This window comes from Diaphorina citri, unplaced genomic scaffold (assembly GCF_000475195.1).
Source record: "Diaphorina citri unplaced genomic scaffold, Diaci psyllid genome assembly version 1.1 scaffold4, whole genome shotgun sequence".
Lineage (NCBI taxonomy): Eukaryota > Metazoa > Arthropoda > Insecta > Hemiptera > Psyllidae > Diaphorina > Diaphorina citri.
In genome coordinates this window covers 780246-796404 of record NW_007377443.1, presented here as the reverse complement: position 1 = coordinate 796404, position 16159 = coordinate 780246, and the positions used below count along the sequence as shown (strand labels likewise).

The 16159-nt window shown below is 36.1% G+C and overlaps 2 protein-coding genes across 3 annotated transcripts in view; one reads left to right on the top strand and one right to left on the bottom strand.

The window, feature by feature from the left end:
- Positions 1–1691, top strand: part of LOC103520679 (lipoyltransferase 1, mitochondrial-like) — a 10547-nt gene extending 8856 nt beyond the window's left edge. For both annotated transcript variants that reach the window (XM_008485811.3, XM_017449311.2), the window contains one exon: positions 1262–1691. In XM_008485811.3, coding sequence (XP_008484033.1) covers positions 1262–1441 — 180 coding nt within the window. In that variant the 3' untranslated portion in view covers positions 1442–1691. The remainder of the gene's footprint in view (positions 1–1261) is intronic.
- Positions 1692–1824: 133 nt separating this feature from the next.
- On the bottom strand, positions 1825–6904 carry LOC103520496. The gene is made up of 3 exons (XM_008485621.3): positions 5788–6904; positions 2891–3037; positions 1825–2116 (listed from the first exon to the last, which is right to left on the bottom strand). The coding sequence occupies exons 1-3, from the start codon at positions 5966–5968 to the stop codon at positions 1860–1862; spliced, it is 585 nt and encodes a 194-aa protein (XP_008483843.1). The 5' UTR covers positions 5969–6904; the 3' UTR covers positions 1825–1859.
- Between the last annotated feature and the right edge of the window lie 9255 nt (positions 6905–16159).

Below are 16159 nucleotides of genomic sequence, written 5' to 3'. Positions count from 1 at the left end.
GGTGATTTGGTACTTTATACCGACTTGAATAAGTGTCATTACTAACAGCTACATGTAGGACACTGATAGGTGAAGTCAAGTATTTTTTTTTGAAATTCTAAACACGCGTACCTAAGAGGTGTAAGAGCTTTACATTAATGCTGCCTTATTCGGACGGAAGAGCGAGCGCATCGACGTGAGACAACCCTAAAGATTTATGAGTAATTAGCCATATTCTGAGAATAACTCATAGGGAGAAAACTCATAGCCAAATTTATGATTGTTGCTTTGGTCATAGTGCTAAGTGGTTCAGTACCACCGAACCGAACACTCCAGACGACAAAGGTGTAGGTTCCAGAACCCAAGTTAGGGGTCGATCACAGAACCGCAACATGATGAGTCACAATCACTAAATTTCCTTTTTTTTTTTTTTTTTTTTTTTTTTAACATTTATCCTTTAAATCACTACATGAGTTATACAACGAAACCAGACCAAATCACTAAGCAGCCCAAGACACGTGTTTCGTCCTTATTTGGACTCATCAGTTGGACATAGCTGGGGATTGAACCCGAGACCCTTGGATTGGGAAACAGAGACCTTTACAAGCAAGCCACCATGACTTGGTGATGTGGTATGGTTTCGTTGTAGTATTTAAACCCGGTACTCAAAGAGGTTCTTACACCATTACATCGAGTATTTAGAAATCCCACCAGAGTGCAGCATATATATCGTCTTCACTCTATAGGTAACTGAATGTAACTAGCTTATAAATCGTCCAGCTTACACACAGAAGGATTCCGGGGTAATTGTTCGAATGCTTATATATGCTGCACTCTGGTGGGATTTCTAAATACTCGATGTAATGGTGTAAGAACCTCTTTGAGTATCGGGTTTAAATACTACAACGAAACCATATCACATCACCAAGTCATGGTGGCTTGCTTGTAAAGGTCTCTGTTTCCCAATCCAAGGGTCTCGGGTTCAATCCCCAGCTATGTCCAACTGATGAGTCCAAATAAGGACGAAACACGTGTCTTGGGCTGCTTAGTGATTTGGTCTGGTTTCGTTGTATAACTCATGTAGTGATTTAAAGGATAAATGTTAATTAAAAAAAAAAAAAAAATAAAATAAAAAATACATGTTATTATTTTGTTGATGCGTAGAGCTATAACTGGTAGAGTTGAGTCAAATTTAGCCTACTTGATTACATATTGCCCATTGTCATCAGCTTTTCTCAAACCTTCACCCACCCGTTTGATTCCTTAACCCAAGATATCTCAGATTTCTGGCACCGCAGCCAAGCTGGGCAGACCTAGTTCTTACCACCACTGTACCCTCCTGGTCAACGTGAACAAGTCGAGACTGAGCCAATCCTTGCATCACCATGCGGTAAGTCAAACGTTTACCATTCAGAAGACCTGGGTTCGATTCCCAGCAGAAGACTCCGCGAGATTTTCGTGAGACCTTTATGAAAAGTCAAGGTCTAAAAAGTGTGTATTTTGTTCCAAGATAAATTCTTGCCCCGAAGATTTGGTGAAGACCCTTTCAAAAAGTTTCATCTTGGATTTAATTGGCTGGCAGAGATCGTTTTCTGACCTGGTTAAGTGGATTCGTCTACCAATGACAAACTGGATCAGTCCAACGTTTCATGTACCTATAGGTATTGAGGACTAAGACAGATTAAGGAATGACGTCTGACGTGAAAACGGACATTGGTTGTATCTTGTATCTCCTGTGGCATTACCATCAAATAAAAAAGTTTAAGGACTATTCAGTCTCTATGAGACAGGATAGAATAAAAGTCATTTCTAATGGTAGATTTATTTTATTTTCTTTTTTTTTTACCTAGTAGATTTATTTTAAAATTGTAGTAGATTCATTAAATGTTGGTTTTCTTCATCAACTGCTTCGTCTCGCCTTCCAAATGATCGATAGCTTTGGCTAGAAAGCTCAGCAGGTTGATCATCGTGTTCAGACCAGACTTGACGTGCTCTATGCCGTATATTTTGATCATCTGGTCATCCAACAGTTTGAGAACTAACTTCACCTCGTTCATAGATTTCACGTCTTTGAGAAACTCGTCGTTGAATTTGGCCATCTTCTCACACATCTGTTGTCTCTCTTTGTTGATACATTCTGGAAGCAATGTTAAGTAATGATTTGGAAAGGATTAGCAAACATGAGGGCATTAGAAAAAGTCACTTTGGTTTTAATATGTAGGTACTCCTTAGTTATTAGTTCCTAGTTGTCTCCACCAGAGTTTCAAGCAACACCATCGTCAGTTATTGCCCCTCAAACATGAGGGCATTAGAAAAAGTCACTTTGGTTTTAATATGTAGGTACTCCTTAGTTATTAGTTCCTAGTTGTCTCCACCAGAGTTACAAACAACACCATCGTCAGTTATTGCCCCTATTATGTTTCTATGAATGAAGATTTTCTGAAATATGAGTGGAGAAATCGTCTTTGGTTATAGCCCTACTGGAGGAATCACTACGGACCAAGCGTGATTGATCCATTAAGAAAACACTGGACAGGGCCTATGCCCACCATAGATTTATCCATCACCCAAGTCCCAATAGTGTGCTCCCTTCACCTGGAGAACAGAGAGATCTAAAGAGAAAAAAGACTTGTTCGAGATCAAAAAATCCAATACTTAACCTGCCTCCGTGGCGTAGTGGTCAAGACGCTCGCCTGGTAAACAGGAGGGCGTGGGTTCGATCCCAGCCGAGGCATGGAATTTTATCCTCATTTATTTGAGAGTGTGACCACATAATAATGGAGCTCTAAAGGTTAGGTGGTAGAGAACGCCTCGGGCGTTAACCTCACCTAGTGGTTACCTTCCACTCAAGAGTCTATTATTATTATTAATACTCGTAAACAATAACTTACGTGACGAAACAATAACTTACTTGACGGAGTGTAATCCAGCTGTTCCAATTTTGTCAGCACACTTTCAACCTGCACTAGCCGTTCTCGAATAATTCCACCGTATGCATTTAGTTTGGTTACTCCGTCTGCATATTTGTCTGTCAGGTCTTTCAGCACTTTCAGAGTGTCTGCAATAAGAAGGAAACCCCACAGAAAGTCAATGTTGTTGAATAATAACATTGGAATATGGAACAGGAATTGCTCAGAAGTTTCAGGTTGCCTGCGAGGGAGCTTTGCTCGGGACATTTGATGTGACGTCATCGTGTACGGGAGCGTATGCCGTGACGTCAGAGTTCAGGATTTACTGGTATTTTTTAAATCGATTTATCTCGGGATCTAGAAGTCGTAGAAGAAAAAGGAAAATTCCATTGTTCCTCGTTTTTTCTGCTCTTTGACTTAGAAACTTCACCCACGTAAGCGCAACTGTACCATTCTACATTGCAAGTCGTGTGCAGTTTGGAGATTTTCCGCCCCAAAGGTTCTGATAAGGCAAATGCTATTGTCTTTATCGCATACAGACCTTTTCTGCTGCCATTGAGAAAAACAAAGCCGTTACATTTAATTGCTTTGTTGAGCAATTGAGTCCAATGATGATAACTAATCCAGTCGGTCTTACATCATCAAATAATAATAATAATAATAATAATAATAATAATAATAATAATAATAATAATAATAATAATAATAATAAAATCTTCCCCCCTTCCCTTCTTACACACGCCACTTTTGACATGTGCGGAAATCAATTTAATATAATTATTCTCAATCAATACTGTTCTTATTAAGACTTGAATACATAAATCGCTTGGTATTGACATCTGGCATTGAAGTCTGATTTTCCACTTCGTTCATAGCATGAAAATCATAGACCACAGTGATAATTTGTGAATAATTGAGGTTGCAGAACTGCAATAGAAGATAATAGTAGATGCAAATAGGAATTGCACTATTAGATGCTAGATGCTACAAATTGCTGTATGAGTATGCTGACTGTGAACAGTTAATCACTTCCTTATGTTTTTTTTTTTTTTTTTTTTTTTTTTTTTTAAAAGGTTTGAAAAAAGAAATTTAAATTTTTTTTTTTTTTTTTTTTTTTTTTTTTTTTTTTTTTTTTTAAGAGGTTTGACAGAGGAACTTTAACTGATATGGTCTTATCGTCCCGAAATCGAGAACGAACATTATCCCATCAGGATAAAATCCGCCCCGGGCGGGAATAGAACCCTCGGCCTAGCGCTTACAAGGCAGACGCGCTACCAACTAAGCTAACTAGGTTGGCTCCTTATCATGTTTGGTCTAGAACTCCAGAAGAGTGTTTCGATCAGAGAAAATTGGTAGGTAACTGGGAACTAACGGAATAACCTAGGTCTATTTTATGGCCTTTATTCTCACATCTATACAATCGTAAGAACAGCACACACTATCCATCTATCCGGGAACAAACAATGTTATTATTTTAAAATTGAAAGTTTTTTTTTATGAACTTTGTAGGATTGTAACAATATGTATTTTTTTATTAACATTTAAGTAGGTATCCTTTAAATCACTACATGAGTTATACAACGAAACCAGACAAAATCACTAAGCAGCCCAAGACACGTGTTTCATCCTTATTTGGACTCATCAGTTGGACATATGTAGCTGAGGATTGAACCCGAGATCAAATAATCATCGTCCTTGGACTTTTAAAGCATACCAGGTGACATGCGGATATAAAGAGTTTGACAATGTTTTACTTGATCCTATAGTACTTCTTCTTCTTCTTCTTCTTCTTCTTCTTCTTCTTCTTCTTCTTCTTCTTCTTCTTCTTCTTCTTCTTCTTCTTCTTGTACTTCTTCTTCTTCTTCTTCTTCTTCTTCTTCTTCTTCTTCTTCTTCTTCTTCTTCTTCTTCTTCTTCTTCTTCTTCTTTTTCTTCTTCTTCTTCCTCTTCCTCTTCCTCTTCCTCTTCCTCTTCCTCTCCTATCGGAGGTTGCAAATCATGATGGCAATCTCGTCTTTGATTCTTGCATTCCTCATCAATTCTTCTTGATCAGCACACCCATACCAGTCTCCCAGATTTCTCCCCCATGACTTTCTTCTTCTGCCTGTGCTTCATCTTCCTTCCATCGTTCCACTCATTCGAAATCAGGTCATTCCCTCTCTCTTATTCAAATTCGTGGCTCCAGGAAATCTGATACGAGTACTCTTTTTATTGTCAGCTTTCACGTAAAGATCTGGAGGTAAAATTTGGGAATTGGGAGTTTTGTGAATTTACAGGTTCATTTGAATGATATGCCCCAGGGTTGGGCATAGCGGATAGTTCTACAAAAATTGCGAAGGAGTGTACCTAATTTTCTATTCTTCCTCCACTATTTTTTATTCGTTTCATATTAACGTGGACTTTTTTTTTTAAGAGGTTTGACAGAGGGAACTGTAACTGCTATGGTCTTATCGTCCCGAAATCGAAGAGAGAAGGAAGACAGGATAGGAGAAAGCCAGCCGTTCCGAGAACGAACATTATCCCATCAGGATAAAATCCGCCCCGGGTGGGAATCGAACCCGCGGCCTAGCGCTTACAAGGCAGACGCACTACCAACTAAGCTAAGTAGGCTGGCTTTCTTCAACTATAATGTTACCCTTTGGTCTATCTGCGTTAATATTCCTTATTTGATATCCGGAATCCTGAAATAGGACTCGGGACCAGTAGGCTACTCATCAAATCAGAGGATAGGATGCTGCCCGATCGATTTGATATCTATTGAGGAATTCAATCGATTGATCTTCATAGATGTGATTGAGGTAATGTTGAACCTGAGAAAGTACTTTGCGGTCCAGGGAATAAAAAAAGTAATGTGGTAACTTGATAAACACGAAATGACGGGATGATCCCTAGGTGATTACCTCGGGTGCAGTATAGAACTTCATTTCTGCGTCGTATCTCTTGTACACAATGGTGGAACCTCATTTCAGCATATCGCAAATCCTCTTGCAGACAAGATACGAGATGCTCGAATTGATACCAAGTCAGTCCGTTTGAATCATGAAGAGGAAGCAATTTCCTCTCGACGTCCAAAGCGGTCATTTATTTTGTGTGGACTTTCTTTACCTTTACTCCAAATTTAGTCCAGGTGACGGTACAATGGCCTTTTCTCTGAGTATGCCTACTTGGACTAATTCACCGAAAATTTAAGTACCCCTACTTTAAATTTAGTTCCTGATAAGACCTTGGTTACTTTTGGATTTGGAAGCTCTAACTTAGGAAGCTCTAAACTTAAATTTTGATGCTTTTTTTTTACAAGCAATTTTCTTTATTTCAAATTTAAATTTAGACCTTTACACTGACTTATTCCAAATTTAAATTTAGGCCTTTAATAGGAATGCGGTCTTTGTTTTAGCCTATTTATTAATATAAAGGCTCACCCTGGCCCAGACGATTTTTTTTTTTTATCATTATTATTTTACTGCAGGTGGATGCTCTATTAACTAATCAGTACCTAGTTAATATGTAGAACATTCAAACAAACTTTTCACAGGTCTTTATTCTCTGACAATGGTTTCCATTTATTTCTGATGAAAGTGTTCGCTAATTTAGAGAGATTCTCGCATCAGGGTTTCTGACGCTTTACGTAACGAGGATTCGAATCGATGACCCGAGCAGTTAGGTTATCTCAAAGTGAACTTGTTGTGAATTCGCAACCCGTATTGTGCTAATTCTAATACTTGTTGGAAGTTATGCTTGTAGGACTAGTCGGATGTAGATGTAGTTATTAATAAACTTGTGTTTGTTCTTGCCAGCCTAGTTAGCTTGAAAGGTAGCATGTAAGCATTGTAAGCGCTAGGTTATGGGTTCAATTGCCATCCGGAGCGATCTTCATCCTAAACAGATAAGTTTTGTTCTCGGAATGGCATAGTGTCTTCCTTAGCACTTCCTGCAAAGGAAACCAGGACGTCAGCTTACAGGAGTTTCTGCTTACACGAGTAAAATAAACCCAGGGAGAAAAACTTTTGCAACTTACAAATTGCAAGCAATAGAGGGTAAAAATTATTAATAAATGGTCGATTCCTATGTCAAAAGTTGTGAAAAATCCAAAACTGAGGTCAAAACTCCGAAAAAATTAAAAAAAAAGCACTGTACAAGGTCGAAAATTCAATTTTGTTTTTCCGTTCTAATGAAAGAGTTTAAAGATGTGTGACGTCAGACTTCAGACAGTTGTCTCTTTCGTCCGCTAGGTAGCGCCAGTATGCAAGCACACTTGCGGAGGAGCAGAAAGAAATGCGCAGCAACGTATGCGCACAAACACATTAATGTGTTTGGGGAGGGAGCTTTGCTCGGGTTTCGCCAGTATGCAAGAACGCTGGCGGAGGAGCAGAAAGAAATGCGCAGAAACGTATGCGCACAAACACAATAATGTGTTGCCTGCGAGCTGCGAGGGAACTTTGCTCAGGATATTTGATGTGACGTCATCGTGTACGGGAGCGTATGCCGTGACGTCAGAGTTCAGGATTTACTTTTTGAAGTGTTTTTTTTTTTTTTTTTTTTTTTTTTTTTTTTTAGAGGTATTGAGTTACTATTGAGCAATAAAAATGCTACCCAACCTTTTACAGCAAGCAAACAAATTGCATGTGCCGTGGCCAACTAAATGTCAAGTGTTCGCAAAGAAAAAAGAAGGATACAGGAAGGAGGAAATTGAGGAAAACGCAGAAGAGAAGAAGGAGGAGAAAGAGAGAAATGAAAAAAGAAATTACTAGGTCAAGGAAAGAAAAAACTTCTTGGACCAAGAAAGGAAAGAGGTCAAAAAGTGACATAAAGGAATAAATTACCTTAATAGCACATGAAAACCACCCTTTAAAAATCAATATTTCATAAGAAATGATGGCTTATGGTAGCTCTCTAAGGTTACTCTCATTATAACCATTACATTATAATTCAATAATAATATATACAAATAGGAGTGTGGGGTTTACTTAAGCCTAAACATGTTGCAATTGTTGCATATAAAAGAGCAAATTTGCTAGTCCATATTAAATTGGAGGTCCCCCGTTTCAATGTGGACGGAAAAGTCTCTTCCATTGGATTTTTTTGAAGCCTTTGTCGGACTGCCAGAGTAAAGGGACTTTTCAGTCAGGTATGCTGGCAGTATAAAAAGGCATATACTCTGATGTAGATATTCGTAAGTAAAAATTTGTTTACTCTAATAAATATAAATAAATAAATAAATATTTAATAACTTATTGGCTTGGCTTTCCGTGTCCGTGATAGTATCAACTTATTACAGATATAGGTCATTATTGTTCTTTTTACCGACTATTTGGCCCCACCTTCAGGCATATTCTATTCTATCCTAATATTTCCTCTCTCTCTCTCTCTCTCTATCAGTATCTCACTCTCCTAGTGCAAGGATACCCAGACCTCATTTCACGTGGAGTACGCTATGAATCTCACGTGCGCCAGTCCTGGGCTTCACCACGGCGCATGCGTCTTGGTGCTATCCCGACTGAGAAGTGACATACGAGAGCTTTTTTCCCTTCGTCCACACAGTTCGCGATCAATACTTTCCCGCTTTCCTCGAGCTGCATTCACTATTTCACAGTTCCTCATTTTATTGTTTTACAAAGTTATTTTTTGCAGTTCAACATTGTAATTGTTGCCCTTTGACGATAGAAAATTCTTCACCATAACTCCAGAACAGATTGTCCGATTTTGATGTTTCATGAAAATTTCATAGTAGCACGGTCATCTTAAGAACAGTCTTTTGCTCATTAAGTTTTGGGTTCCCATTGGGCGCCAAAATACTGTTATAGTTAAAACAGCTGAAACGAAAATATTCCACAATCAACTCGTATTTCAAGTGTTCTCGTCTACGGGAAAGGTAGTACATTGGAAGCGCGGTTTCATTCAATAATGGAAACGAGATTTTTGTTTACACATTTTTGTACTAGTGAATAAAAAAACGTAGCGCGTAAAATAGAGAATGTTTTCATTCAGTTAATATTTAAAAGTTCAACTCACCAGTTGTTTTACGAAAGTTCTTGGCAAACAGTTCGTTTTTTAAAGACGCAATTAAAGCTTGCACGTGAAACTTATTGAAAAATTATCCTTCTTTTAAACTAACATCCATTTTTGTGATTGTGTGAATTGATCTAATCTTTCATTCATGAGATTCAACGGAGAACAGTTTTTGAATTCAAATGAACTGTCAACGACAGATGACAATAACGGGGAACTGACACTGTTCAAAACAGCCCTCATCAAGACATTTAAGTCCTACCTCAAGAAGCGCATACATCTCTAACAGACAGTTAAAATCATTGTATTTAATTGTAAAAAATTTTCGATTATTTTTTAAAACAACTTTTTTGCTACATGTGTTCATTCTAAAATAAGTATCAACTTTTTAAATTTTAGGAAATAATTGTTACATTCTACAAAGATCTCAAATTTCAACCTAGAGTGTGATAGTTTCCAAAATCCCAATAATCTCTAGTGCTAAATCGGTGACTTTCTCACAATTTTCCTTGGGAACATTTCGTCAAGACTTGAGACCTTTGGGCCCAAACCACGTGTTTCACCATGGATCTTATTTACATGACAGATGCCACCAGTTATCACACCATCCGGAGTCCTCATTACATGGCGTACGAGGACAAGAAGTTCAAAGAAAATGGTGAGTCCTTGATTTTACTCAAAATAGGCAATGTTTTGTCGTGGCTTCTGAATAATTACCGTTTGTTGCTCTTATTCATAATTCTGTTTTCATTCATATCTACCAAGATATAAACATTGATAAACTGAGAATAGTATTTTAAATCAGCAAGCAGTCTTCTTTGGAAGTTCATTTTGTTGAGGTTGGATTTCAAAAAGTTTCCAATTCTAGTTCATCCACTTTCATACAAAGGATATGTTTTTTGACATAATGAAGACATACAAAGTGGGCGAAAATATAGGTATATCTGTTCCAAATGCCTCTATCAGACTATGGGTGTAAAAAAATGACTTTTCAGCTTCATTCTGGGAATGTATGTAGGGTATATTCTATTCTAAATCGTTATCGTTTTGGCAACCCAAATCCGTCATGGGTAGTCCGTTAAGTAATCAATTTTATTGATCGTTTTCCTCTCCTTACCCCCAATATGTTGATCTCATTGACTACATACATAGGTACCTATCTGGTATAACGATAGGTATGATTAGCTCGTTGCGTTGCTTCAAAACAAGATGAACTAAAATAATACAAATGGCATGATATAATGATTATGAAATGATTACAACAAACAGACAGGTGAGATTTTGCCTGAAATGTCTCACATATCAGCCCTCAAACACGTTTTTTTGCCTGTGATCTGCGTCTTACTCAACCCTCGTATCACGTGCTTCGCAGCCATGTTGTTTCAAAATGAACTGGAAGACTGTGAAAGGCATGCTTGCAAAATACAGCAGCCTGGTGAGTTTTTTTTGCCTGACATCTGCGTCTATTCATGTTCAACCCTCATATCACGTGACTCAGTCTGATTGGGGTGGGTGTCAAGTTTTCTACAAGTTCCTTGTTCAATTGCTCTTACGTCATTTCCATAGCCTTGTTATCTGACAATTCTGATTTGAGTCGTCAGGTCTCCATGTTTAAAAATAAATCCCATTGCCCGTATCATTTGTCTCCGTTTACGTTACCTTTTCAACCGTAATATTATGCTAATCAATTGATCTTCGAATCTATTTTTGGAATTTTATCATGTCGCATCATCGAATCCACACCTTTGGCGATGTTAGAACACCGTACATGTTTCGATTTTATTAGAGCTCAACATCTAGATATGGCTCTTAGGTGATATACCGCCTGCACATTATCAATATTTTCGTCAATATATTGACAATACTTTATCGACAATATTTTATAAGAGAGAGAGTGTACGGAGTAACTACACCCTGAATTTAAAACCACAAAAAAAAAAAAAAAAAAAAAAAAAAAAAAAAATCACAATTAGTAGAAGTGAGAAGACAGAAGGCGTACCAACAATGCTAATTTATGCAATACCCTGAGCATTCACCTTAATCACAGGTTTTCTCTGAGTAACTATAGAGTTGATTTTAGATTTTAGTATCTAGATCTCTTTGTGACAAGAGTCGTCACCAAACCACGTTAACCACATTGCAGAAAGTTTACTCCTCTCTCAATCTCTAGACGGGTTCAAGTTGTCTGAATCTTGAATCATCCAAAACCATTGATTCTAAACCAATATAAGATCATTGCATCATGCTTCGATGAGCTCACAAAATTCCAACTGATCAAGGTTGTTGTTAACGTTTGTGTCGACATTTCAATCTTCCTCGTCCAATCCAAGGAAAGCAGCCTGAACTGATCAAGGTCATGTCATGAGCTCCCAGACTGATTTGAGGCCCAAAGGACGACTTAAATCTCAAACAATGTAAGCCTAGTTCGTTTGGTTGGTAAGCGCTAGGTTTGTTCCCGCCCGGGGCGGACTTCATTTTTTTTTTTTAAGTTACACACCTACACGTATCAGAAGACAGTTCTCACAGATACGCAATTACTGGTGTCACACTCTCATACGCACACACACACATACGCACACACACATAAAGCCAGTCGTTCCGAGAACGAACATTATCCCATCAGGATAAAATCCGCCCCGGGCGGGAATCGAACCCGCGACCTAGCGCTTACGATAATCTGTTTATGTGTGTGATTAAAAATACTTAGGGCGATTGTTTTTTCCTCGTTTGCTGCATTCGTCGTTAGTGCCTAACATGTATGTACATACGAGTACCTCAAGTGGCTATGTATTTAAATGTGTGTAAATACAGTACAATACATAATATGTGTATAGATATGTAAATAAATATGCTATGCATGTAAAATATGTTAATATAAACTAGATTGACTTGTGTGTTATGTACAGGTATCCTTAGTACACAGAACACACGGTACCTATTGTAGTAAGTTTAGTGATGTTGTGGGTATCCTTAGTACACAGAACACACGGTACCTATTGTAGTAGTGGGTTATTTTCTATCTTGATGTATTACGGTGTGATTTGAACTGCCGAAATTACATTCCTACGGTCTTGCTTCCGTTAGGATGGGAAGATGTTAAATACCTAGTGGACTAGTAAAGATGTTAAAGTAGGTGCGTAAGAATTTTAACTGTGTCAAGCATAAATGCATGGTCACAAATGTCGTTCCCTGTACCACGCTAAATTCCAGGACTTGACCTCGACTCGAACCACCAACCTCCAGATCCGAAGTCTACCGCGCCAACCACTACACCACTGAGGTTGGTACAGGACATACTAGGTCCCCCTATATTATTATACGAGGCATGAGTGCCACTATATAGTACTGCATCACTGGAATCATAACGGGATCCCTATTCAAATCATAATGTATTTTTGATATCAAATCAAGATGATGTATGCCACATCAGAGGCTGGTTAGCTACTCCTCTATACTCAGTGCTTCTAGCCTAAGAACAATTTCAGTAAGTCCTAGGATGGCCTAGCACAGTGGTTCTCAAACTTGTTTGCATGGCGCCCCCTTTGGGCATATTCTCATTTTTCACGCCCCCCCCCTACCTTACCCAACCCCTCGGTATATTATTTTTACCTATGGCTTTTATAGAATAACAAAACGAGAATTTGTAACTTTGAGATTTTTTTTTCATATTCAAGTAAGTAGGTTAACTATTTATAGGTTTTATGAAATAACAAAACGAACCAACCTCAGTGGCTCAAGCAGTTAGCGCGGGAGGAATTTCAGAACTGGAGGTTTATGGTTCGAATCCCTCATAAGGTGAAACAGCAGTGATAATAAGCAGGGTAGACTAATAAGCAGGGCAGGGACGTATCTCAAGATACTAGATAATAATAATAATAATAATAATAATAATAATAATAATAATAATAATAATAATAATAATAATAATAATAATAATAATAATAATAATAATAATAATAATAATAATAATAATAATAATAATAATAATAATAATAATAATAATAATAATAATAATAATAATAATAATAATAATAATAATAATAATAATAATAATAATAATAATAATAATAATAATAATAATAATAATAATAATAATAATAATAATAATAATAATAATAATAATAATAATAATAATAATAATAATAATAATAATAATAATAATAATAATAATAATAATAATAATAATAATAATAATAATAATAATAATAATAATAATAATAATAATAATAATAATAATAATAATAATAATAATAATAATAATAATAATAATAATAATAATAATAATAATAATAATAATAATAATAATAATAATAATAATAATAATAATAATAATAATAATAATAATAATAATAATAATAATAATAATAATAATAATAATAATAATAATAATAATAATAATAATAATAATAATAATAATAATAATAATAATAATAATAATAATAATAATAATAATAATAATAATAATAATAATAATAATAATAATAATAATAATAATAATAATAATAATAATAATAATAATAATAATAATAATAATAATAATAATAATAATAATAATAATAATAATAATAATAATAATAATAATAATAATAATAATAATAATAATAATAATAATAATAATAATAATAATAATAATAATAATAATAATAATAATAATAATAATAATAATAATAATAATAATAATAATAATAATAATAATAATAATAATAATAATAATAATAATAATAATAATAATAATAATAATAATAATAATAATAATAATAATAATAATAATAATAATAATAATAAAAAACGTACCTAGATTGCAAGGAATGCAGTGTTCTCATTGAACCTCGGATTTACAAAAATGGCTCCTCCTTTGATTTCGCTCTCATACATGTTTGACTGTAGTAAGGGTATTTTTAGTTCAATACCTTGTTCACTGCTATCCACATTTGACTGTAGCGTGTGTTGGACTTATCCAAGTTTGACTGTAGACTCTCGTATCCACGTTTGACTGTAGTACTGTTATTTAGAGTAGACCTCTAAGCTCTAAGCCCGGTAGGTAAGTAGGTACTTCTCATTTAATTTAATTAAAGTAAACATTACATAGGATTATGCTACTTGTACCTGATGGCTATACTGAGATAAAATAGTCCTCTATGTACTTAGGTACTTACTATTTACATATTATCTTAGTACCTATATACTATGTACTTATGTAGGTACATAAGATAGTTATGTACATATGTAACGATTGCCTTACTATAAGATAGTTATACCTTTGTATTATCTACTGATTATCTCGGCAATGTTAAGGATAGAGGAGGTATACAAAGATAGAAACAGGGCCTAGAATACTTTCTTTAAAAAAATCATCAATTTAAAATTTAAATAAATAAATAACAATTTTAAAAAATAATTACTTTCCTTCCTATATTAGGATAAGGAAAGTAAAAACGTACCTTGGAGCCTCTTTTGTATTATATACTTCAATACTTCATGGTACATTCTTGTTGATGAATTTTCATTCTTGAGAAAATTTCCGCCCCGGCCAAAATTCGAACCCAGCATTTCCAGGTTGACCACTCGGCACACGGGTGGGTTTTGTCCTGAGGCCCACTCAGCCATCAGGTTCCTATACTTTTATCTAGAAGGGTTCTGATGTAGAATACTTTATAAAGATCCTCATAAGTTGAGTTTAGGACTTTAAGGGCTATTTCACATCTATTTAGACTGCAACTTGTATTATACGGCAATTTTCATGTAGAGGGGTAGGTACATAGTCTTATAGGCCTGTTAACACTTAAACTTAAAGTTTAAGTGTGAAGAGTCTCTCCAAAGCTGTATCTAAATCTAAACCAAGTCCCTGATAGACGTCAAACTAAGCTCACATCAGTCTGAATATACCTAGTAATGACTATAAAACTCACTGCTACTGTTTTAACCCTTTGGAATCGGCCCTAATGACCTACCGTCCGTAATGTTAAAAAGAGCCTTAAACGGGGAAAACCTGTCCGGCAGAGTCTACCTTATAAAACAGAAGGACGCGGTTCGATTCTCGCCCGGGACGGATTTTATACTAAACAGAAAGAGTTCGTTCTCGGAACGACTGGCTTTCTTCTATCCTGTCCTCCTTCTGTCTTCGCTTTCAGGATGGTAAGACCTTAGTAGCAGTTAGAGTTCCCTTTCTGAAGCAGTTTTTTTTATTTTAAGAAGCAGTTTTCATCAGAAAATACTAATGACATGAGAGGGTTAACTCAATGGTACAAATTCCAGAGGCTCTTAATGGTCTCGCATATCTTGTGAAGTGAATTAAATGCACACATTGCATATAGATTAGCAGAGTTACATATTAACACACTGTGTGTGATTTTGAATCAGTTAGTACTAAGTTGTAGTTAGGAATGCCTGCAGGCAAGAGTGGTAATTTATATTGTTTTTTCTCGGAAATGCATTAGAAACGGAGAAATTGCAAGTTGAATTGTTTCCGAAGTTTTTTTTCCTTCTTTCCTTTTTTCACTCATTTCTTTTTCTCTTTAGACATTTATTTATACAAATAAAGGAGTTTTCACTCATTTCTTTTTCTTTTTAGACATTTATTTATACAAATAAAGGAGTTTTCACTCATTTCTCTCACAAATGTCCTACTTTTTAAAAATTTGATCTGGAGACCCTAAATGTGACAGAAAAATAAAAGAGGTTTAACGACACTGTAAAACGGCTGAGGTTTTAGTAGCGGGGGTTTTACTCTCCATTCCGTGAGAAGTTAATGGTCTCCAAACATCCTCACCCAGTCTGAGTGGGTTTGCTAAAGGTAGCAGCACGCGATTGTCCAGATGGTCACCCATCCGGGTACCAACTACACGCAACGTTGCTTAACATCAGTGATCCAATGGGAACTGCTGCGTTCAACTTGCTATCACCGCTGGGTCATGAAATCCTTTTTTTTTTCTAAGAGGTTTGACAGAGGGAACTGTAACTGCTATGGTCTTATCGTCCCGATATCGAAGAGAGAAGGAAGACAAGATAGGAGGTCCCAGAACGAACATTATCCCATCAGGATAAAATCCGTCCCGGGCGGGAATCGAACCCGCGGCCTAGCGCTTACAAGGCAGACGCGCCACCCGAACATTATCCCATCAGGATAAAATCCGCCCCGGGCGGGAATCGAACCCGCGGCCTAGCGCTTACAAGGCAGACGCAGTCGTCCCGAAATCGAAGAGAGAAGGAAGACAGGATAGGAGAAAGCCAGCCGTTCCGAGAACGAACATTATCCCATCACGATAA

Coding starts and splice junctions, on each gene's coding strand:
- LOC103520496 (XM_008485621.3), bottom strand. CDS start 5,968: ATGACCGCTTTGGACGTCGAGAGGAAATTGCTTCCTCTTCATGATTCA. Junction 3,038..5,787: donor AGTTCTATACTGCACCCGAG/GTAATCACCTAG, acceptor TTCTTATTGCAG/ACACTCTGAAAGTGCTGAAA. Junction 2,117..2,890: donor GCTGGATTACACTCCGTCAA/GTAAGTTATTGT, acceptor CATTGCTTCCAG/AATGTATCAACAAAGAGAGA.